Raw genomic sequence first — 25181 nt, 5'->3', positions numbered from 1 at the left:
ATCAGTAAATTGCAATAAACATGTGGCTTAAAGCCCTTTCCATCTATCAAGGGGTGTTGGAATTAATTAAAGTTGATCAGCTTCCTAACAACTGCTTCAGTCAGACAGCTGTCACTTCACTGGTTACAGTAAGAGTCAAACTCATACTGTTATGTACTACAGCAAGGGTGAGGACAAATTTTTCTTTAAATAACCTTCTATATAGAACCAACACACATAAAAGTTGCTGGTGAACGCATATTTGAGTTTCAGCCCTGCCAGAAATTGCCAGCTATCCATGATTGGTTTTGCTTTGCAAGTACCATCTTTCCTGTGCTACAATTTATCTTAAGGAATTGATCTTCTACCAGCGAACAACCTGGACATCAGAAATTTTGAGAGGAGGGTATTTCAATCAGGTCCACTGACTGAGTAGAAAAAGGCAGCGTTAGATTGCGGCAGCATAATTGATCTTTGACCATCAACCGGTGTTTGGGATTGATTAGAAAGAGCAAATTAAAGAAAGGCTGGATTAAGTGCAGCGGCCATTGTCTTGAGTGATGATCTCCAGGCTTTAGCTCTTTGAGGCTTCAGAGAAAGCAAAAAAAAAAGTTCTTGGTAAAGTTTTTTTTTTCCTTCCATTCTTTATATCTGCTCAGCTGGAACAGTAGAGATGCCAGGCAGGATAGTTGAATGATCCCCTTGTGGGATGTGGGAAGGCTTGGAGACCTCAGTGCCCCGATGACAACTGCGAGAAGTGCATCCAGCTGCAGCTTCTAACAATCCGAGTGAAGGAGTTGAAGCTGGAACTGGATGAACCGCCGATCATTCAGAAGGCTGAAGAGGGATAGATAGAATGTATAGAGAGGTAGTTACACCCAAGATGCAGGGCACAAGAAACTGGGTGACTGTCAGGAAGGGGAAAGGTGTTAAACAACCAGTGCAGTGTACCCCTTTGGCCATCCCCCTCAACAACAGGTATATCCCTTTGGATACTGTTGGGAGAAATAGCCTAACAGAAGAAAGTCCCTGGGAAGGGGAGGGGAGGCGATAAAGAGGTGAACTGTGGTGACAGGAAATTTGTTAGTTAGGGGAATGGACAGGAGATTCTCGGGACAAGAATGAAATTCCCAGATGGTATGTTGCCTCCCAGGTGATAGGGTCTGGGACATCTCAGATTGAGTCCTCAGCTTTTTAAAGTGGAAAGCAAACAGCCAGAGGTCATTGTCGATGTGGGTACCAATGAGATGGTAGGACAAGTGATGGGGTTCTGCATAGAGAGTTCAGGGAGTTAGGTGCTAAGTTAAAGGGAAGGACCTCCTGGATTGTGATCTCAGGACTGCTACGTATGTCATGTGCTAGTGAGGCCAGAACAAGGAAGATTATACAGTTTAACAAGTGGCTAAGGAGTTAATGTAGGAGGGAGGGAAGAAGATTTTTGGATCATTGGGCTCTCTTCCAGGGAAGATGGGACCTGTAGAGAAGGGATAGTTTGTACCTGAACTGGAGGAGGACTAATATCCTAGTGGGAAGGTTTGTTAATGCCGCACGGTGGGGTTTAAATTAGAAGTGCAGGAGGCTGGGAACGAAAGTGCCAGAACAGTTAGTGGAGAGGTTGTAGAGGAAGGTGTTGGTAAGATCTCAGACAAAGTTAGGAATCAAAAGATTTAGTATGATGTGACTAGTGTCCTGGGCTGTGTATATTTCAATCCAAGTATCATAGGAAAGGCAGATGAGCTCAGGGCATGGATCAACACCTGGAAGTATGACGTTGTAGTCATTACTGAGTCAGTTGCAGGAGGGGCAGGACTGGCAGCTCAATATCCCGGGGTCTGACCATGTTAATGGAGCTATATTACATCCAACAGCCTTGGGGATGTAGAACAACACATTTGTAACGAGATTGCAGACTGTTGCAAAAAACAAAGTTGTTATAGTAGGTCAACTTAACTTTCCACACTTTGACTGGGAATCCACTACTCTAAGATGACTAGATGGGATAGAGTCTTGTCAAATATGTTCAAGACAGTTTCCTTCATCAATACGTAGAAATTCCAATGAGAGACCTGCTATTAGGGAAATGAGACAGAGCAGGCAACAGAAGTTTGTGTAGTGGAACACATGTCATCCAATGATCACAATGCCATTAGTTTCAAAGTAAATATGCAAAAAGATAGAATCTAAACCCGTGGAACAGACCTAAATTGGAGAAAGGCCAATTTTGATGGCATCAGAAGTGATCCGGCAAGTGTGGATTGGGATAGGCTACTTTCTGGCAAAGGTATACCTGGAAAGTGGGAGGCCTTCAAAAATGAAATTTCAAGTGCACAAAGCTTGTATGTGCCTATCAGAATAAAAAGGTAAAAATAATAAGTGCAGGGAACCTTGATTTTCAGGAGATATTGAGGACTTGGTTAAGCAACACAAAAAGGGCAAGTAGGAACAAATGAACCTATGGAATACAGGAAATGCAAGAGAGCACTTAGGAAAGAAATCAGGATGGCTAAAAGAAAGCATGAAGTTGCTGTAGCAGACAAGGTGAAGGAGAATTGCAAGGGATTCTACTGTTGTGTTAAAAGCAAAAGGATTACAAGTGACAACATTGGTTCTCTGGAAGATGAGAATGGTAGTGGAGCCAAAACGGATGGGGGATATTTTAAATGAATTCCTTACATCTGTATTTACTCAAGAGATGGATACAGAGTCTATAGAAGTAAGGCAAAGCAGCATCAACTTCATGAATCCTGTATGGGTTACAGGTTAGAGGTGTTTTGCTACCTTAGGTCTTTGCTACCCCGGGGCCTGACAAGGTGTTCTCAACGACACTACAGGAGGCAAGTGCAAAATTTGCTTGGGCTTGGGCAGAGACGTTTAAAACTTCCTTAGCGACAGGAGAGGTACCAGAGGATTGGAGGACAGCCAATGTTGCTCCGCTGTTTAAAAAAGGCACTAAACGTAATCCAGGAAATTATAGGCTGGTGAGTCTGAAAATAGGGTGCTGTTTATGAATTTATATGTTCAGTCTCGTTCTTTACCCACCTAATAGCAAGCTGGGCCTTGAGCACACATTTCTACTACTGCTGGCATCAAGCTGAAAGTCTCATGCACAAAGGGTAAAATGGAATTAACCAACTAATTATTTGCCAGACTGGATTCTTTGCTCTTGTTCCTCCTTCTTTTTGACAACATCGTAAACAATATCTGGCTGAAGTACACGTAAAGCTTAACAAACCCTAAGGTGAGAACTCTACGTCGTGCATCAAAGAGTGAATTACATTATTAAATGAGCAACGGTATGTGTTGACTGACACACAATCCTTCCACTTTCTGATGCATTATTCAGAGAATAACTTTTTGTGCACATTTCATTTATGAGAAGAAAATAGTCTGGGTTTCCTAACTGGGCCTCAGTTATACCCAGTATTTACCTTCCTTACAACTTTATTGGGTTTTCATTCCTAGTCATGGGAATGGGAAAGCAACGTCCTCTTTTCAGTTTAAGTTTTAATTCCCCAAGTCATATGTTTGAGTCAATTTAATGTTTAATAGTTTTAATTATTTACTTCATTGATTAAAGAGTTTTTATATGACTTTCTCTCTCTAAAACATTTAAAAAGTGTTTAAATCCCTTACAACTGGAAAAGATGGCAATGGTCTTTGCTGCCTGTCAAAGCCTTTGAGGTATTTTGGGGGACAGGGCTTTAACGGAAAGCCACAGGAAACTCTGGTCACTCCCAGTACTTCACCACACTGGCTCAGCAAGGCAAGTAAACACTGTTCAATCAATCTGGTAAAATATAGGCACAGGAAAGCTACGGGCTGTGATTTTGGGCAGTGAGATTTGATCAGTTTTTGCTGATATTCAATAGGAAGCATTTCCAATAATCATCTTGGGTGTTAAACATAACCTGATAAGAATGTAGAAAAGAAAATCCAGCAGAGATTGCTGCACATGGTTACTAAGTTTTTAGATTTATTGGAAGAACTAAACTGTAATTATTAACAGAATTGCTAATCTAATGAAGGAAAATTCAGGTAAGTTCTTTTGTCCTTTGCGTTTTTTTCCTCATGCTGTCTAGATAAAGCCAACGCTCTGACATTCCAACTAAAACCTGAATCCAGTGTCATCTCCAATCATCTCAATGTTTTAGATAGTTCTATTAGATGAGAACTCTGTTACATACCAGCTTCTTTTCTTGGAATTAACTAAAAGCTACCGCTCTTAACTAGCTCTCCTTCATTGCTGATAAGTAGCTGCCAAAATGCTATCAGAACCAATCAGATTAAAGTAATCATGCGCTCACTTAAAAAAATTGCATTATTCTTTTAACATCAGCACAAGAACATGAATGAGGCTGCTTGTGCATTGTGACTGAGGTAATGAAACATGCTAGTCATAGATTTTTAAATATCTGTTAACTAACAATGTTATCATTCTCTTCTCATTATTCTGTAGTTGAGTGTTTCTGTGTGCATTGGATTCTCAGCAGCATGGACACCATATGCAGTAACAGCCACATGGGCAGCATTTGGCAATGCTGACAAGGTTCCGCCATTAGCATTTGCTCTGTCTGCTTTATTTGTAAAGTCTTCAACACTATATAATCCCTTTGTCCACCTTGTATTTAAACCAAATTTTCGGAATTTTCTAAGGAAAGACTGGGCACATTTACTCAGTCTCTGCAGGAAACAGTGTGGACAATGGAACAATGAAGTGGGCCTTACTTTACAAACAGCTTGTGATCAGATTACGTTGAATTCCTTCAGAGATCCAAACAGACTTGCACATGGACATGATGCCTGCAATACATGCAAAGACACATTTGAATATTTCAGTAACAATATAAAATCTCAAGATTCAGAGGGATTGACATCCAAAGCTGATCTTCTTATTGCAAGTGATGATAGTCAAGTACACAGGACCACCAAAGTACCTACACTGGTGATGCTAACTGGAAGCATAGCATCTCCAATCAATAATATTGAAGTATCAATAAACGTATTGCCCAACAAGCAGACCAACGATCTCACTTAAGTGTGAAACAAATATACATCTTGTATCATCTGGAACACTGAAACATTGTGCACATCCAGTGTGAATGACTAAATGGATTGTTAGCTATGATGTATAGAGTATTCAGCAGTATTATGTGATGGTAAATTGTTATATCTGAAAGTCTACACATTCCATTAATTTTCTTTTGTATATCAAGTTTGAACAGAGAAGAGGAGAATGTAATGTGAAACAAAGTAAATCAAGGAAACATTTGAAACAGTTTAACAGGGTCAAGAAAACTATATTCAGCTAAAAGGAAAGAAAAGAAAACAAAAGGAAATAATGGGACACTAAATTTGAATACATAAAAGAAATATTGGAGTAAAAGATGACATATACCATATACATATACTGCAGTTGAGAGTGAGGAGGAAGGTTACAGAAATTAGGAATGTGGTCAAACAATTAAGAGGGTAAAGTAAAATTATTAAAAGGCATAACGAACATAACCAACTATATCAAATTCAATAAAGGATGGGGACAAAGCTGAAACATAAGTGTCAAGTAAAAATGTAATTTAATCGATTTTCATAAATTTTTGACAACATGCCACAAAATATATAGTGGCATGCAAAAGTTTGGTCACCCCGGTCAAAATTTCTGTTACTGTCAATAGCTAAGCGAGTAAAAGATGACCTGATTTCCAAAAGGCAAAAGTTAAAGATGACACATTTCTTTAATATCTTAAGCAAGATTACTTTTTTATTTCCATCTTTTACAGTTTCAAAATAACAAAAAAGGAAAAGGGCCCAAAGCAAAAGGTTGGGCACCCTGCAAGGTCAGTACTTAGTAACACCCCCACTTGGCAAGTATCACAGCTTGTAAATACTTTCTGTAGCCAGCTAAGAGTCTTTCAATTCTTATTTGGGGGATTTTTGTCCATTCTTCTTTGCTAAAGGCTTCTAGTTCTGTGAGATTCTTGAGCCGTCTTACATGCACTGCTCTTTTGAGGTCTATCCACAGATTTTTGATGATGTTGAGGTTGAGGGACTCTGAAGGCCATGGCAAAACCTTCAGCTTGCGCCTCTTGAGGTAGTCCATTGTGGATTTTGAGGTGTGTTTAGGATCATTATCCTGTTGTAGAAGCCATTCTCTTTTCAACTCGGTGTGAAGTTTGCTTCCAGAGTTTGCTGGTATTTAATTGAATTCATTCTTCCCTCTACCAGTGAAATGTTCCCCGTGCCACCGGCTGCAACACAAGCCCAAAGCATGATCGATCCACCCCCGTGCTTAACTGTTGGAGAGGTGTTCTTTTCATGAAATTCTGCACCCTTTTTTCTCCAAACATTGCAGCCAAGAAGTTCTATTTTAACTTCAGTCCACAGGACTCGTTTCCAAAATGCATCAGGCTTGTTTAGACGTTCCTTTGCGAACTTCTGATGCTGAATTTTGTGGTGAGGATGCAGGAAAGGTTTCCTTCTGATGACTCTTCCATGAAGGTCATATTTGTGCAGGTGTCGCACAGTAGAAGAGTGCACCACCACTCCAGAGTCTACTAAATCTTCCTGAAGGTCTTTTGCAGTCAAGCGGGGGTTTTGATTTGCCTTTCTAGCAATCTTACCAGCAGTTCTCTTGGAAAGTTTTCTTGGTCTTACAGACCTCAACTTGACCTCCACCGTTCCTGTTAACTGCCATTTCTTAATTACATTACGAGCTGAGGAAATGGCTACCTGAAAACACTTTGCTATCTTCTTATAGCCTTCTCCTGCTTTGTGGGCTTCATTTATTTTAATTTTCAGAGTGCTAGGCAGCTGCTTAGAGGAGCCCATGGCTGCTGATTGTTGGGACAAAGTTTGAGGAGTCAGCTTTGATATTTGCATCATTTGGTCTTTCCTAACGATGATTGTGAACAAGCCATAGCCCTAACAAGCTAATTAAGGTCTGAAACCTTGGTAAAAGTTATCTGAGAGCTCAAATCACTTGGAGTGCCCAAACTTTTGCATGGTGCTCCTTTCCTTTTTTCCCCCACCCTAAAATTGTACAAAACAAATATAATACACTAATCTTGCTTAAAATGTTGAAAAGAATGTTTCATCTTCAACTTTACGACTTTTGGAGATCAGTTCATCTTCTACTCATATTAACTATTCACAGTAACAGAAATTTTGATCAGGGGTGCCCAAACTTTTGCATGCCACTGTAGATATATAGTGCTACAAAAATGTTTTCCTTACTTCACTGATTCTAACACTGTATTCTCCTGTTCTAGACTCTTGAGCAAAGGAATCAACTTCTCAGTTTTAATGCAATCCAGAATCTTGTCAGCGTCAATGAATTGTTTATTTTTCCCCAAATGCCAGAAATTATAAGGCAATCTTACCTCACAGCACATTGAATCATAGTGGATTTAATTGGGCTTTTTTGACACTGATCAACAGAAGACTCTTTCATGTCAAAGTGAAAATAAATTTTTAAAAAATGGTCTAAATTTATTACAATTATTAAACAAAATAATTTACTGTATAATTACTCACCACCATTAAGTCAGCATTTAGTAGATGCAACTTCCGCAGCAATTACAGCCATGAGTCTGTGTGAATAAGTCTATCAGCTCTGCATATCTGGACACTGCAATTTTTCCACATTATTCTTTGCAAAACTGCTCAAGCTCCGGCAGTTAGCATGTTCCAAGTCCAACCACAAATTCTTAACTGGATTGAGGTCATATTAAAGAGTGTGAGTGCTTATGCCATCATTTTGTGTTTATATTTGTAATTATTTATAGCACTTTGTAGATATTTACTTTAACTTTGACATGAAAGAGTTTTTCTGTTGTTCAGTGTCAAAAAGCCAAATTAAATCCACTGTGATTCAATGTTGTAAAACAATAAAAACTCGAAAACTTCAACGGGGGGGGGGGCTAACCAATCCTGTTTCCGCTGTTCCACCTTGTTTAAAATTGTATTCCAGTTATTACTCAGAGCAAGATCTTTCTCTGTTAAAATTCTTACTCTCTAGTCTTATTACAATGGCTTCCTTCACCAGGTGGTCCCAGAAGCCATTGGTGCAGCACAGTAGTTTTGTGCCGTCAAAAAGCCAATCCTGTGAAATAAGGCCAGAGAATAAGTATTTTAACAAAGGTCTTGCTCCAAGCGCCGGAATATGATTTTAAACAAATTGGAAAAAGCAGAAACCTGATTGGGTAGTCCTCAACCAGTGGGATGGATGATAGCAGTTTAGTATACCACTGGACTAGATGTACCTAGGCATCGGCTCTGATTAAAATCGCAAAGTCTGTCATCAAAACATTGGTTAAAATCGATACCTGTACCCACTGGAAGCCCAAGAGTTTGTGTATTTAGAGTAAAAGAATTGAAGAAAGATGAAGACTGGGAATTCATCTTGCAGTTTTCTCAGCAGTTTAAAATTCATAACACAGTACAAAAGGTGTATCAATTTCCACACACACACATTTGGGGACTGACTTTATTAACAATAATAAAGTTATAGCTTAATTAAAAACAAAAATAAGATACACATCCATTGAGCTAAGAGATATGATGTGTTAGGGAAGCTGAGAGTACAGACAGGATCAAAAAGATAACACAAACTTATGTAAATTAATGTCTCATTTGAAAATACTTCCTGCAAAAGTTTCAGTACAAATACTTTGCCTCATTTCCCACTGGTTGAATTCTGAGTATACTGTTTCATTATCTACTTGTTTCAGGAGCATGATATTTTCAAAGATATGGGTGTGTTGCATTCATTAACTTCAGAAAGGTTGCTGAAAGGAAAATTGTTTTTCTACTGAAATCCAGAACCAAAGACCTTAATGACTGATAACTATTCAGTGTTAATGTCCTCCAAATTCCAGTTGAAGTTATCTTAAATAGTTCATCTTGCTAATTATCCTCCAAATCTTTAATTTCTTTAAAATAGGATTTTCCAACAAATAGTAACATCCATACTTCAGACTGCTATTTGTTGATCATGTTTCTATAGATACTTCATCATTTCCAGCTGAAAATAATGTCCAAATATTGCCATCTGCTGGAGTGAAAGCCAGATGTATCAGTGACAACAAAAGTGTAAACTGATCTAGGAAATAGGTTAAATTTGCTTAAATATACTTGTATATTGTAATTGTAATAAAATGATCTAACCAATACAAAGCTTACTAGAAATGACATTTTTGGAAATATAAGTCTGAGAATCTCATCTGTTCTGTGATTATTCATGAAGAGCCAAAGTCACATAATCAGTTAGATGGAGATCACCTGTGTGCAGTCAAGGTTTTTCAAATGATTGTAGTAAAAATACACCTGTTTGTGGAAGGCCCAACTGCTGGTGAGTCAGTATCCTGGCAAAAACTGCACCACAAAGACAAAACAACACTCCAAGTAATTCTGTGAGAAGGTTATTGAAAAGCACAAGTCAGGAAAGCAATACAAGAAAACTTCCAAGTCACTGAATGTCCCTTGATTAACTTAACTGTACTTCATCGAGAAATGAAAAGAATATGGCACAGCTGTAAATATGCCTGGAGCAGGCAGTTCACAAAAACTGACAAAGGGGGTTAGTGAGGGAGGCCACCAAGAGACCTATAGCAGCTCTGGAGGAGTTACAAGCTTCAATGGATGAGATGGGGGAGACTGCACATACAACAACTGTGTCCAAGTGCTTTACCTGTCGCAGCTTTATGGGAGAATGGCAAAGAAAAAGCCACTGTTGAAGAAAAACTGTCATGAAATCTCGGCTAGAATTTGCCAGAAGACGTGGCAGACTCTGAAGTCAACTGGAATAAGGTCCTCTGGTCTGATGAAACCAAAATTGAGCTTTTTATTAGACTAAATGCTGTTTGGCATAAGCTAAACATTGCAGATCATCAAAAACACAACATCTCCACTGTGGCTGCATCGTGCTGTGGGGATGCTTCACCGCAGCAGGCCCTGGAAGCCTTGTGAAAGTAGAGGGTAAAATGAATTCAGCAAAATACAGGGACAATCTGATGCAGTCAGAAAGAGAACTGTGACTTGGGAGAAGATCTGTTTTTCAGTAAGACAATGACCCCAAGCATAAAGCCAAAGCTACACAGGAATGGCTTAAATACAATGAGGTTAATGTCCTAGAATGGCCAAGTCAGAGTCCAGACCTCAATAAAATTCAGAATTTGTGGCTGGACTTAAAAAGGGATGTTCATTCACGATCCCAATGCAATCTGACAGAGCAGTTTTGTAAAGGAAAATGGGGAAAAATTGTAGTGTCCAGAAATGCAAAGCTGATAAAGACCTATCCACACAGACTCAAGGCTGTAATTGCTACCAAAGATGCATCTACTATATACTGAGTAGAAGGGGGTGAATACTCTTGCAATCAATTATTTTGTGATTTATATTGTAATTAATTGACATCACTTTGTAGAGATCTGTTTTCACTGTGGCATGAGTCTTTTTCTGTTGATCAGTGTCAAAAACAAAGCCAAATTAAATCCACAGTGATTCAATGTTGTCAAGCAATAAAACATGAAAACTTCTGTGGGGGGGGGGGGTGTGAATACTTTTTATAGGCTTTGTATCTAACCCAGTGGAATGTCTATTGTGCCAAGCCTTACAGCAGTCTAATTATGGTTCTGAGAATGTATCCTAGCAAGTTGGTGACTAAGAAAATCATTGGAATACAATCAAGTAATATCATTTCAAATTTTCCACAACGAATGCCACAGCATTCAAATAGCTGCAAAAGAAAAAAAAATCACTTTGGTTAAAATATCACAATAACAAAACAAAGGATGGATTCAGCTATGAACTTAGTATATACCTCTGGGTTTGAACTCTTGCAGACTAGCAGTTACTTGCTAAGAGGATATTTGTGATCATTAATTAGTTGCATGTTTACACAACATCTTAAAAAAAAGAAAATTTAAATAGCATCAGATGTTAGGTAAACAGCTTCATGCAAAATAAAACATGCTATTATCTTGTGAAAGCCAACATTTGGACACAGAAAAAAAGGAGCAAAACATCTACTTCCATTCTGCAGCATCTCTGTTATGCATGAAGGAAAATGCACTAAATTAGTTAAAAATCTTAAATTATACATCCCTAAAGGTGAAAATGGGCTTGCAGTGGTATTGTGGCATCAGCATTAGACTTTGAGGCAGATGGTCCTGAGTTTGAATCTGGCCAGTTCCCAAACTGGGCAGCAGCAAATCTGCACGGAAGTCCCGGCATTCTACTTCCATACCTTGCCACGCAAAGCTTATTGACAACTACATTATCCATAGGGTCACCATGAGACAACAACATCTTGACGGCGCACAACAAAGGTGAAAATACTGTAAAGCCTGAAATGTAGTTCACAAAGAACATTTCATATTGGTTTTCTTTCAGTAAATATCATGGACACACCCTAACCCACACATTCTCTTGTAGAATTTGTTAAAATGAACAGCTAACACTTATTGCAGTGTATGGATCAATATAGCATATTGTAAATCATGCAAAATGAAGGGAAAAATATATTTTTTGTTCTCCAGTGGATTACTCACCATTATACAGCAACGTATAACTCATTAGGATTATTTTACAAGCTGCACTTCAAAACAACATTTAGCAACTTTGTACTTGCAAATCCATTCCACCCTCAACTTCCGAGCTGTACAAATACACTTGAGCAAAGATCAAATCTTTATCTTTGTTCAACAAACATGGTTTGACAAAAACAAAGATTAAAAAGCAAAAAGTTAATTTAACATTTGTCTAACTATTCAATGGATTATCATATAAATATCATTTTATCTTATTGGTATTTATCAAAAGATGATGCCATTGATAAACACTAATCCCTACATCAATATAGTACCTTTCAATACTATAAACTTGAGATATGCTACGAAACAAAGTGATGGTTCACAAAGATTCTTAAAGGCAAGGTAACCAGGTTCTAGTCACCAAGTAATGTAATTACAGTACTACTAAATGCAAATCTTTTGAATAAGTTAGCAAGGAATGAACTTTCATATTTATACAGAAAATAAACACTGTTTAGTATCAATGCCACCTAACAGAAAACACTGTAAACAAGTTAATCACCAAAGGGGAAAAAAAGAGAAAGCAATGTGTTACTGTATGCCTGTTTCCTTTGTGGCAGGAACGTACCATCTGATACAAATTCCAAATACTTCCTGATTCTACTTGTGTTTTATTTGGCTAGTTTGTGCTGAATGTTGTACAGATCAGCCACTTTGAATCATGTACAACTTACAGAAACTACTGAACTAGTAACAATTACTCAAAAATAACCTAGAACCTCACTATAAGCAGGACAGAGGGAAGCTCCTGGAAATAAGATACATGAGGAGCAAGCATGAAACATGCTACTTATTCAGAATAAATATTAAATTCAAAGATTTGTTAATGAAGTGACATTATTTCAATTTTTAGCATAACCATTCCATTATTTCAATATCTTATCTTTTTTTAAGTTCCTGTACAAGAAACCACTTGCTTCTATGATTTCCTATCAGTTGTGGGCAGTTCAGCTATAAAATTGCTTGCCTATAAAGGTATCGCATGTAGAGATAAGGCAGTTGAACGATCTATAAGACCACAAGACATAGGAGCAGAATTAGGCCATTTGGCCTATGGAGTCTTCTCCTCCATTCCATCATGGCTGATTTATTATCCCTCTCAATCCCATTCTCCTCTCTTTATCCTGTAACGTTGACACCCTAACTAATCAGGAACCTCAGCTTTAAATATACTCAATGACTTGGCCTGCACAGCCATCTGTGTCAATGAATTCCACAGATTCACTATCCTCTGCTAAAGAAATTCCTCCTTATTGCTGTTCTAAGTGGATGTCTCTCTATTCTGAGGCTGTGCCCTCTGGTCCTAGACTCCCTCACTATAGGAAACATCCTTACCACATCCACCCTATACAGGCCTTTTAATTTTTGATAGGGTTCGATGAGATGACCCTCATTCTTCTAAACGCCAGCAAGTGGAGGCCCAGAGCCATCAACTTCACCTAACTCCATGAGAAGCAAATAATCATCACCTGTCATAAATAGTGGATCATTAATCATGGATAAAACATTACAAAATACATGGTAATGATATCAAAACCAAGACTCCATTTTGTGCCTGCTCTTCATTTGATGTGAGGAAGTATTGTTATTTCTCACAATTCTTCCCTTGCAATAAGCAAAAACATTACGTAAAATTTCTGCAGTTTACATTTGCTTCCACTGCCTCCTTCCCCTGTTTCCCCACTTCCTTCAAGAAACTAAAACTGGAGGAATTTTGATGGCTGGAGTTGGTGTTTCCAACATCGCACAAAATTTTGGTATGTGAAGCATTTAACAGCAACACAACCTTTACATTTTTAACATGCATGTTGCAGTGATATACATATTCTACAATTATGCTGCAATGTTAATAAAACAATGACAAACTATTTTCAGTGATGTTTATTGTCCAGTTCTCGGCATGCTTCTATAAAATTTGGTTAGCTCCACAAGTAACCCGACTCTAAGTATTTATTCACAAGTTTAAATAATGACTCTATTGAATTGCCCCTTCATGAATATTGGCTTTAGAATAGATAACCAATTAGATAAAAAAAACTCCCAATAAATCTGTACAAAAGTTTGAAAATTAGAAACACCACCTACATAGAAAACAAATTTATTCAAATGAGACAGTCATTCTGTCCCAATTATGGGACTAAATTATTATTCAATATGCCAATTCAATAAACAAGTCTTGTTAGATAATTGTGTTAAACTTGTGGAGCAACAGATTAGAAAGCCATCTCCCCCCATTTCCCTTGAAATGCTAACCTTCTTGAATAATTATCTGTCCATGCGACTGTGTTAAAAAGTGTAAACCCATATCGATGTCATCTGTTAAGAGATACGTCACATTTTAAAGTTAAGGAAAGTAAAGACCGGAGGAGGTAGCAAATTCTATATTTCTGTGAAAGAATGCATTAAGAGTTGACTGTCAACATTGAATTCTGATGAAGATATCCAATAGCTAGTATTGTATATAGAAATACTCAATAGAGCACTAGGAAAGTATAGAAAGAGAAGTTGCATTTCTCTTTGAATCAAGAATATTACAAGACGTACACTTTTTGAAGGATCTACAAGCAAGAATTTGCTAGATTTTCCAATTTTCTGATGAAGATGCAAAAAAATGAACCAAATGAGTTTGCTTTACTAGGAAGTTAAATTTTTATTGTACAGGATCCAGAATTAGGAATCAGTTAAGCCAGTTAAAACTGATGCTTGATCACAACATTGAATTAACATTTTTATGTTAGAAGAATCTAAACTTTTCAGGGAATGATTTAATAAATAATTGGAAAACAATTTTTTTTAAATGGACAATGATCTTTGAACTTGATAGAAAGCAAAAAAGCTGTATTTTTTGAAAATTTCAGTCAATACTTGTGAAATTTAAAAATGACATGTACATTTGGAATAAAAATCAGGTTATTTTCATACTTACGTGTGTATATATACTGTATATACTCTGTGGCAACGTGTACAGACTTTTTTTGAACATGATGCAAGTCTTAGTTTCTGATATGCACCGTCCAGATAAGGTATACTTTCAAAAGGCAGATCCAAGTAAATTAATTTGCTTGGAAACTTGAGATCAGAAATTAGACCTTTTCATAAATATACTGCTCCATAGCAAAAAGGTACACCCATATCGAAAACACATTTTATAACCTTAATGTAATATTTTAGATTGCAATAGACAGAATTTGAATAACAAAGATTAAAGATTTTAAAACTAACACATTTCCCAAGAGATTACTCATGCTGAGTCAACCAACTTGCCCTTAAATTAATATACAATTGTTTACCATGCACTGCATGGTATATTGTTTTACTAAAGTAAAAGTTTAAGGGATATTTGGTCAGATACATTTGTGGGCTGGAATGTGTATAATCAAGTCATATACTTAAATTTGCACTGCCAGGTTTTAAAACTACTCTTACTTAATGAAAATACACATTTTAAAAGCATTTTGTTTTAAATACATTTGTCTCTCCACCTCTAGTGGGATGGTGAAAGTCATTCAACAGATGGATCAAGTACAGAAAGCTATCTCACACACTTTACAATCAGTTCCAATTTCAAGCTAAAGTTTATATGAAATAGGAATTTTTTCAATCTTCCAATATGTACCAGATTTTATATGAAACAAAGAGTTTTGCAGAGCATCTGATGTTCATAAACCAGCACAATCTGCAATGACTTTGAACACCATGAGAATTCAAGTTAACTTCGTGCTTAAATTCATGTCAAATAACCAACACAGGTAAAGCCTTCAAATTAATTACAAATACAGGAAGAGTACAAGTACTATAGTGGCAGCCAAAAGTAATCACAGAGGCCGCTCAATCAACACTAAGAAGACAGAAAGCAAGGTCATCTCCAGAAAGACAAACATCCCACAATGTGTGATCAAGATCGGAAATACAAACATCAAACAAGTCAACAAATTCAAATATCTTGGCAGCCTAATAACAAGTAATGGCAAGTGCGACACAGATATCAAATACAGAATAGCAATGGCGAAAGAAGCTTTCCAAAAAAATGAAGACCATATTAACAGACAGAAAGATGAGCACGTACACTAAAAACAGAATACTGCAGTGCTACGTTTATTCTATCCTGACTTGGGGCGTTAGGGAGCTTGGACAAGGCGGGAAGGTGCACTGAAGAGGAAGATCTGGCAGGCAGAACCGCAGACAATCAAGTTCATGATCCAGGCTGTATACAGCATCCTGCCTAGGTTTTTTGCTTGGGGTGTTCGTGAGGTGCCATCACATCCTCTCTGCCCTGGTAGAGGGACCCTGGAGCACATCCTCAGCAGCCGCCCAAAAGCCCTGGGAGAAGGCTGCTATCGCTGGTGCCATGACCAGGTGCTGAAGGCAGTGGCAGAAAATATACCTCCTGAGTAAGCACCTCCGCCATCTCAGAAAACCCACAGCCTGTGTCAAAGTTGGAGACCATCCACTGCTTCAGCCCAGGTTACCAGTAGGCTTGTTCACCATGGTGTCTGACTGCAACTGACTGAAAAGTTGATTTTGCAAGCAATTATCGTTCCCTGAATTCATCACAATATCATCAGTGAAGAACGACATGGTCATTCTATCAGAAAGCAGGTGGTCATGGTGGAACTGACAGTGCCAGACTGAGGAGGTGTTTGAGCATATTGTCCAAATACCAGGAGCTGGTAGAGCAGTGCCAGAGACGGGGTGGAGGGCACATTGAGAGCCTATAAATGTGGGGTGTACAGGTTTTGCTGGCTGCTCGGTCTGCAGGTCCTGCTCCCTCCTTGGCATTACGGGGCCTGCAAAGAGCATTTAGGACAGTCCTAAGCGTGCCTCCAGCTGGCTGTGAATCAAGAGGTGTGACCGGTGGACCATGCTGCTGGGACACAAGCCAGAGACTGACCAACCCTGACTGGGCTGTCTGGGCGAGGCTGTCTAATGTTGAAAGACCCAAAACACCTAATGGGCCCACTTTACATCACTGATGATGTGTCCCAGTGCATCCTAGGATGTATCTCAGCACCACAAAGTCAACCAACTGAATATCTCACATTCAGAGAGAGGGATTTCAACAACTGTTTACTTTTCAGTAGTTATATAATAGATCTATGGCAAGTGTAAGTCACTATAGTCCTCAGAAAAAGTGGATAGAATATAAAACTGCCATCTTATTTACAAGAAAGTAAAGTGCATAAACCAGTGTGATACATTCAGTTTTATCCAATTTAAAAAAATAGATATTCCTTAGATTAGTGTTAATTGTCCACCATTATAATAATTGGAACATGCAAAATATTTTCAAGAAATAAGCGTACCCATATCTTATTCTCTTTTTAAATATTAGAACATCGTACAAAGAGCACAAGGTGCACTTTAAGAACTTCAGAATGCATTGCCGTGCATTTTAGTCCAACTGGTGCTCGTCCTTGAACTGAATCTTCATGCGCAGTAATAGAAAAGCTACAGCAGTTCCTGCTCATCATCTTCGGAACCTGATGGGCCCTGACGCACTTCTTCATACCATTTATTGGTTAATGTTTTCATCTGTATTCTCCCATGATGCAAGTCCTAGTGAGTTGAGGAAAATTACACATATGAAGATACATACATTATTATCAAGAGTTTTTTGTCATCAATTTGCATGTCAGTTTTTTTTTTAAACATTTTTACTGTGACTTTATTACAATGCTGTGAAAATATATATTTAAAAATATGATAGTACTTTGACAATAAAAGAAACCTGAACATTTTACTTTTGTTATTTTACTAATTCAAACTTTACAATAGATACTGAACTATAAATAAACTATAAACTTCAAATAGCTTTTTCATATTTTGTGGCATTAACTTGTTACCAGAAAATTTAAATACACATTTAACCACATGGGTTTTGGATTTGAAATTTTCAGGGAAAATACAAAACTTGTGAACATTTGTTCCAGTAGTTATTGCAAGAATGTGTAATAACTAAAATAAACCTGTTCAAATAATTGTACTGATAAAATCCGATGTTTATTTACAAGCTCCTCCCTAATTGCACATGGTAACAAATATGCCTTTTGTCCTCTGTTGATTGCTCTCCAAGCACCTTTTAGTACTAGAATATAGGGCAGTACAGCACAAGAAGTCTTTTAGCCCACGATGTTGTGAACTAATTAAACTAGTAATTAAATACCTAACTATTCTCTTCTGCTCACACAAGGTCCATATCCCTTAGTTCTCTGCACATTCATGTGCCAATCTAAGAGCCCCTTGAACCCCACTGTTGTATTTGCTTCTTCTACCACCCCGGCAGTGAATTCCAGGCACCCATCATGCTGTGTGGAAAAAATAATTGCCCACACATCTCCTTTGAATTTATCTCCTTTTCCTTTTACCTTAAATCTATCTCCTTTAGTATTAGGCATTTTGACCCTGGCCAAAAGATAACAGCTGTCCACTCTTCTATGCCTCTCATAATCTTATAAACCTGTCAGATCTCCCCTCAGCCTCTGTCACTCCTGGTAAAACAAATCAAGTTTATCCATGCCCTCTGATCCAGGCAACTGCTTGGTAAGACCCTTCTACATCCTTCCTATAATGGAAGGATCAGAATTGAACGCAGTCCTTCAGATGCAGCCTAACTAATTTTATAAAGTTGCAGCATAACTTCCCAATATTGCCTCACTGATAAAGGCAAGCATGCCATACACACGCATTACCACCCTGTCAACTTGTGTACAGACATGGATCCCAAGATCCCACCGTACCCTACCACTGTCAAGGATCTTGTGTTACCGCCTGTTTACATTTGATCTCCCAAAGTGCATCATCTCACATTAGGCCAGATTAAGCTCCATCCGCCACTTCTCTGCCTATATCTGAACTGATCCTGTTACATTCTTTGGTTGACAACATCACCAATTTTGGTATTATATAAAAATAGATCCAACAGCTGTGGATATGCTACGGGAAATGTAAACATTATAGTGATGTGTTTAACTTCATTTATTATTAAAATAAAAGCAAGATCATTTGTGATGTCTCAAAATCAACATTTTAGTTGAATCTATGAGAAAACACTGGCAACCAGACTTACATAACCTCATAAACTATAGCTATATTAGATACATTAATTAAAGAATGGTGCTTGTTTGCTATGTTCACCAATATACAGTATCTTAGAGATCAACAAAATAATGAATCAATTTTATTTTATTAAGGCTGGGCAGATGCAAGAAAGTCAAAAACTGTTAATTAAGATGTATACTCTCCAAGAGGACCACAATCTTGTTGTAGTTTGGAGTAATGCGTGCCTCAGTGATGCGGAGAGCTATGCTTAAAAGTGGTTTACCAGACCTCCAAGTTCGGGGGTTCAGCTGAGGGCTAACAACCCTGACTGGTCAAACAAAATTGTTACGGAAACAGCGATGAGTGCGACTGTATTCCTGAGTCTCCCCATGGGACTTGCATGACAGGTAGAAATGAAAACTGAGAGGAAGTTACTGACATGATGAAGCAAGCCCCGAACACTGCCAGAGACGGAGGACCTTCATTGCTCTCCTAAGTGCCAGTAAGTATGGTATATACAGTAAATGACAGTACAGTTGGACTACGATTGCAGCACACAAGTCTCAATTTTATTTCAGTTTTAATTACTTAAAGATTCATGGGCTTCCAAGGGAAGACCAGTCAACCCTTTCACATTCCCCTGGCCCTGAGTATGGAGCTCACAGCACCATAGACCTAAGCCCCCAAAATCATCATCATCAATATTGCGGCCTTAGATTGAAAAATGAATGGCAGTTAACTACTAATTTAAGTCTCAAACAGTATCAAGTTTTGCTATCAATTAAATTTAGTAGCAAGATTACAGAGAATAATTTTCGGCACAAAAATGGTACCACAAGAGGGACAATTATAATCATACCAACTTAACTACACTCAGTAAATTAATTACAAAGGGTCCTATGTCATAAAATTTTGATCCAGAAGTATTTATGTAGTGCCATTTACACATTGATTAAGTGTAGGAAATATGAATTGGAAACAACATTAGCATTCAAGGGAATGCAGTGAATAATTTTTCCTGAGGGTAGACTTCAAAGAGAAATGGATCCTTACTCCAAAAGAGAGGAGGGAAAAAAAAAATCAAATCTTATGCAATATTTATCCATTAAAGACAATATTTCAGTCCAATATAGAGGCTACAGTAAATTTGTTAAGTAACTGCATTCTCCATTTCAGAAGGTAGCATTGTTATCTCAACGGGAAGATTGAGATTTCAAATCCTACCTCAGAGACCTAACACTATCATATAAGACTACGTAGTGCTATATTTTCCAAGACTAGTCGTGTTACATGGTCTTTCATTTAAAAAAAACATTAATGAAGGTCTCGTTTGGCCTTTACAACTTAAACTAAGATGCCAGGATACATAGTTTTGAAGAGCACGAGCACTGTTCCTGCCTGGTACAGTGGATCATATTTAATTCTCAATCAAGACGACCTACAGGATATTGGTCTACTACCACTAGCTGATTGTGAGTATTTGCAAAAGGACAGTCAGATTTATGTTGAACATTTTAGAAAATGTCTTCAATGAGCGTAGAGTGCTTTGAAATGACAGAGGTGAGAGTTTAAGGTGATCTAGAATGAACAGTATTGTTTCATAAATATACTGGAACATACTATCTCTATCAAAAAAGAGATCTCATTTTACAGTTATTGAAGGAACATTAACTTGATAAGTGAAATTATGCTGCCATAATGATAGAAAAAGAATGCAATTTCATAAATACAAGTGATTGTGCAGATGCTGGAAATCCAGGGCAACACACACAAAATGCTGAAGGAATGTTGCAGGCAGGCAGCATCTATGGAAATGAATAAACAGTCAACATTTTGGGCCAAGAGCCTTAATCAGGATTGGAAAGGAAGGGGGAAGATGCCAGAATAAGAAGGTGGAGGGGGGGAGGGAATCAAGTAAGAAGTTGGGAGGTGACAGGTGGAAAGTGTAAGGGGCTGGACAAGAGGAATCCGATAGGAGAGGAGAGTGGATCATGGAAGAAGGGGAAGGAAGAGGGGCACCAGGCAGTGGTGATAGACACGGGAGGCCAGAGTGCGGAATTGAAAAGGGAAGGGGGAGGGGAAGAAGAATTACCAGAATTGGGAGAAATCAATGTTCATGCCATCAGGTTGGAACGTACCTAGACGTAATATGAGGTGTTGCCCCAACAGATTTGCCTCACCTGGAAGGACTAGGACAGTTTGCAGCTCTGAATGAAGGTGAGGGAGGAGATGAATAGCCATGTATAGTACTTCTGCCACTTAGTGTTAAGTGCCAGGAGGGAGATTAATGGGGAGAAGAGACTTACAGAAGGAGCAATTCCTGCAGAATGTGGAGATAGGCAAAGAGGCGTTAGGTGGTAGGATCCCATTGAACATGGCAGAAGTTGCTGACAATGAGGTGTTGGATGTGGAGGCTTATGAGGTGGTAGGTGAGGACAAGATGATCTCTATCCCTGTTAAGGCAGTGGAAAATAAGGGAGCGCAGTATCAATGGTGGAGAAAGGTATACTCCATTTCTTTGAAGGAGGTGGTTATTTCTGATGTCCTGGAAAGCCTCATCCTGGGAACAGGTGCAATACGAGCTCTAAAGATTTTCAATTACTTACTAGCTTAACTTATTATGTACGATAAGATTTCAACCACCTTCAGGTGGTTTTTTGCATGGGATACAGGTACTGACTGCAAGAACAATTTTGGTTAGTAGCTATATCTCATGCAAAGGTTCACTTCAATGCTAAGAAAATTAGAATGGCTAACCTCAGGAGTAAGTCTTTATGTAAAGAAAGGGTTCAAATATTTAGCATCCAACCACATGAAGCCTTTAAGATCTTGTCGTTTGATGAACTGTGCCTCATATTCCGCCTCGGTTAGCTCCGATAAATGCTCAGATTCAACAGTGTCTTTTTTAAATCTTTATTTTAAATGTTTTTATTACTAACAAACAAAAAAAAATTTAAAAATTTAAAAAATAAATAAAAAATACAGCACATCCACAAAAAGGTGAGGTGCACCGCACCAAAAAACCTCAGTCCTCACCCCATAAGGAAGTCCAATACAGGGCCCCATATCCTTTCAAAGATGTCCCCTCTGTCCTCATAACATAGTCTCAGTCTCTCCAAATGTAAAGTATTTGCTAGTTCTCTCAGTCATAGATCGTACGTAGGCACAGAGTCCATTTCCCACATTTGTAGGATTAACTTCTTAGCAATCACCATTCCAAACAATACAGTCGTTTGTTCATACATATTGGCTGAAGATAGGGAGCTTGCTGCTCCAAGGATGGCTATGAGTGGGTCTGGTTCCCAACACTTCCCAAAAGCCTCAGAGAAACAGAAAGCTTACAACATGACCAGAATGAATGTGACAAGTTACTGTTCACAGATTTACATCTATTACAAACTGGCGAAACATCAGGGTAGAAGATGTGCAACTTCTCTTTGGAATAATGGAGTCTATGTAATGTTTTAAACTGTATGAGTCTGTGTCTGACGTTGACCGAACAATCATGTATACTCTTTAGACACTCATCGCAGACCTCCTCTGTCAGTTCTACACCCAATTTATCCACCCATGCCTTTTTAAGACCTGCAGTATTCACCCAAGCTCCATTATGATAAAAATAGGATATGCACTACGAGGAACAGGATCAAATTTATTTATTGTCTCCAGGGACTCATGTTTCTCTAAAACTTTAAGGTTAGGTATATACTTCCTAACATAATCTCGAATTTGTAAATATCTAAAAAAAAAACTAGATGCAGGGATATTGTAAACTGCTTGTAACTGCACAAATGAGGCAAAGTTTCCATTAATATATAGGTCACCTACACTACAGATGCCTTTCTGTTTCCAGGTGGAAAAAACAGTATCATTCAGGCCAGGCAAAAAGGAATGATTGTCACAAATCGGAGTGTCAATATAAGATTTTGGGGCCTTAATGTGTAGTTGAATCTGCTTCCAAATTCTTATGGTGCTGCCGACCACAAAGCTGTTACTAAAATGTGACTTATTAACTGCAGTGGGGCTATTAAGGAGAGCTGGTAAGGAAGTCTTCATACAAAGCACTCACTCTATGAGTAACCATGCTGGGCGCGAGTCTGAGGTAGAGGGTGGGCCTTTTTTCCACCATGCAAGAATGGATAGGTGGGCAGCGCAGTAATACATTTTAACGTTCAGTAGGGCAAAACCACCTGCTTCCTTGGGCTTTGACAAGTGTTTTTTAGTAATTCTAATGGCTTTATAATTCCAAATGAAGGGTATAATAATTGAATCCAATTGCTTAAAATATGACAGAGCAATAAAACATGGAATTGACTGGAAAAGATGAAGAAATCGTGGCAGTACAATCATCTTGAGTGCGCTAACCCTCCCCACCAAAGAAACTGGAAGGTTTTCCAAAAGTCAATATTGCGTTTAACCTGCTCAAATTTGTTTCGCCAATTCACTTGCAAAAAATCATCTGGGTTTTTTGTAATAGTCACACCTAGATAGGAAAAATTATCGTAAGTTATTTTAAAGGGAATGGACTGTAAATACGCTGTATTAATCATTGCAGTGACTGGCATTAGTTCACACTTATCCCAATTAATAGAGAAACCTGAGAAACTACCAAAATTATTAATTAGAGTCAGAAGGGTGGGTATTGATGTTTGTGGGCTGGAGATATATAAAAGGACATCGTCAGCGTATAACGAAAGGTGCTGTTTATGTCCATGTATATCAATGGGAGATATCAAAGGGTCCTGTCAGATGCTAACAGCCAGTGGCTCAATGATAACTGCAAACAAAAACAGAGAAAGGGGGCAGCCTTGACGAGTCCCACAATGAATTGCAAAAGGGGAGGAAATATTCTGATTAGTGATAATAGAAGCAGATGGGTGTGAATAAATTATCTCAATCCATTTAATGAAGGGTGGTCCAAATCCAAATTTCTTCAGAGCAAACATCATATACGGCCATTGCACTTGGCCAAACACATGCCGCGCATCTAATGAGATGACTACAGCCTCTTCTGCATGCTTTGTATAGAAAATATTGAAAAGATGGCACAAATTAAAATACAAATGTTTACCTGGCATAAAGCCATTTTGATCTGGCTGAATGATAGAACAAATGCGTTCTTTTAACCTATTGGTCAGGACTTTCCCAAGAATTTAGGTTTCAATGGGCAGCAGCGAAACGAGGCGATAAGTTGAAACCACCTCGGGATCACGACCTGGTTTTGGAATCAGGGAGACATTGGCTTTACATAAAGTGGGTGGCAATCTGGAAGCTAACCTAGAGTGATTCAACATTCGTAAGAGCAGAGGCGACAATTTTGGACCAAATACTTTGAAGAATTCAATGCTAAAACCATCCGGACCCGCTGCCTTATTATTGGGGAGGGAGGAGATGACCTTCTTGATCTCACCTAGGCTTATATCAGCATCAAGTGTATTTACTGAATCTGTTGACAGTGTGGGCAGATTCAGATTATCAAAAAATGCTTCCATAGCTTCAATGTCCGGACCGCCTTGTGACTGGTAAACATTAGCATAGAGCTCCACAAAACACTTATTAATTTTTTCCAGGTCCGTCAATAAAAAGCCATCTTTCCCCTTTATACATCAAAGTTGCTGGTGAATGCAGCAGGCCAGGCAGCATCTCTAGGAAGATGTGCAGTCGATGTTTCAGGCCGAGACCCTTCGTCAGGACTAACTGAAGGAAGAGTGAGTAAGGGATGCGCCAGCAACTTTTATGTGTGTTGCTTGAATTTCCAGCATCTGCAGAGTTCCTGTTGTTTCCCCTTTATACGATGTATGGCCCTGGAAGCCTGTATCTGTCTTAACTGACAGGCTAATAACTTATGGGGCTTTTCAACAAGCTCAAAATACCTCTGTCTGACTTGTGTCAGTAGTTTTGAAACACTCTTGGACATCATAGAATTATACTCTTACCCTAAGGCAGTAATCTTATCAAGTAATTCTGCTTCATGGTTTACTTTGTAAGAAGCTTCCAGATTTGCCAACTGATCATCTATTTCAGTTAACCTTTTCTTGAATCTTCTTTTTTCCGCTGTCTCCTATGCTATTATTCAACCTCTAATAACCGCCTTCATAGCCTCCCAAAGAGTGGAATCATTAACACCGCCCACATCATTGGTGTTTAAGTATAGATCTATCTTATCTGAAAGGTAACAGCAAAAATCCTTATCCTTTAGCAAAGCATTATTTAAATGCCAACTATATTCACTTCTTTTATGGTTCAATTTACGTATAAGGGAGACAGGAGTATGATCCAGTATAAGTATATTATGGTAATTGCAACCAACTACTGACAAGACCAATTTCGAACCTAACAGAAAATAATCAATCCTAGAGTAGTATTTGTGTACTGCTGAAAAATATGAAAAATCCTTCTTCGTGGGATTGAGAAGCCTCCAAATATCTACTATGTTATACGATTGCATGAGATTGTTAAGTGTTACACTATTTTTAAGTGAACAAACTTGGGGACATTGTCTATCTCGGAGGGAGTCTAAAATGTAATTAAAGTCTCCACCTGCAATTATGTTAGAGTCAGACAGATTATGCATGG

General features: G+C 38.3%; 2 protein-coding genes across 2 annotated transcripts in view; one reads left to right on the top strand and one right to left on the bottom strand.

Annotated features, from left to right (window-relative positions):
* LOC134357849 (opsin-5-like) overlaps positions 1–5014 on the top strand; it is a 34579-nt gene extending 29565 nt beyond the window's left edge. Inside the window, exon 5 of the mRNA XM_063069567.1 lies at positions 4436–5014. Within this exon, the coding sequence (XP_062925637.1) occupies positions 4436–5014 (579 nt within the window). The remainder of the gene's footprint in view (positions 1–4435) is intronic.
* Positions 5015–14177: 9163 nt separating this feature from the next.
* The window catches only part of slc9a8 (solute carrier family 9 member 8), a 118399-nt gene continuing 107395 nt past the window's right edge, over positions 14178–25181 (bottom strand). Inside the window, exon 16 of the mRNA XM_063041451.1 lies at positions 14178–17123. Within this exon, the coding sequence (XP_062897521.1) occupies positions 17016–17123 (108 nt within the window). The 3' untranslated portion in view covers positions 14178–17015. The remainder of the gene's footprint in view (positions 17124–25181) is intronic.

This window comes from Mobula hypostoma, chromosome 2, assembly GCF_963921235.1.
Source record: "Mobula hypostoma chromosome 2, sMobHyp1.1, whole genome shotgun sequence".
NCBI lineage: Eukaryota > Metazoa > Chordata > Chondrichthyes > Myliobatiformes > Myliobatidae > Mobula > Mobula hypostoma.
This window is presented reverse-complemented; position numbering and strand designations above follow the sequence as displayed.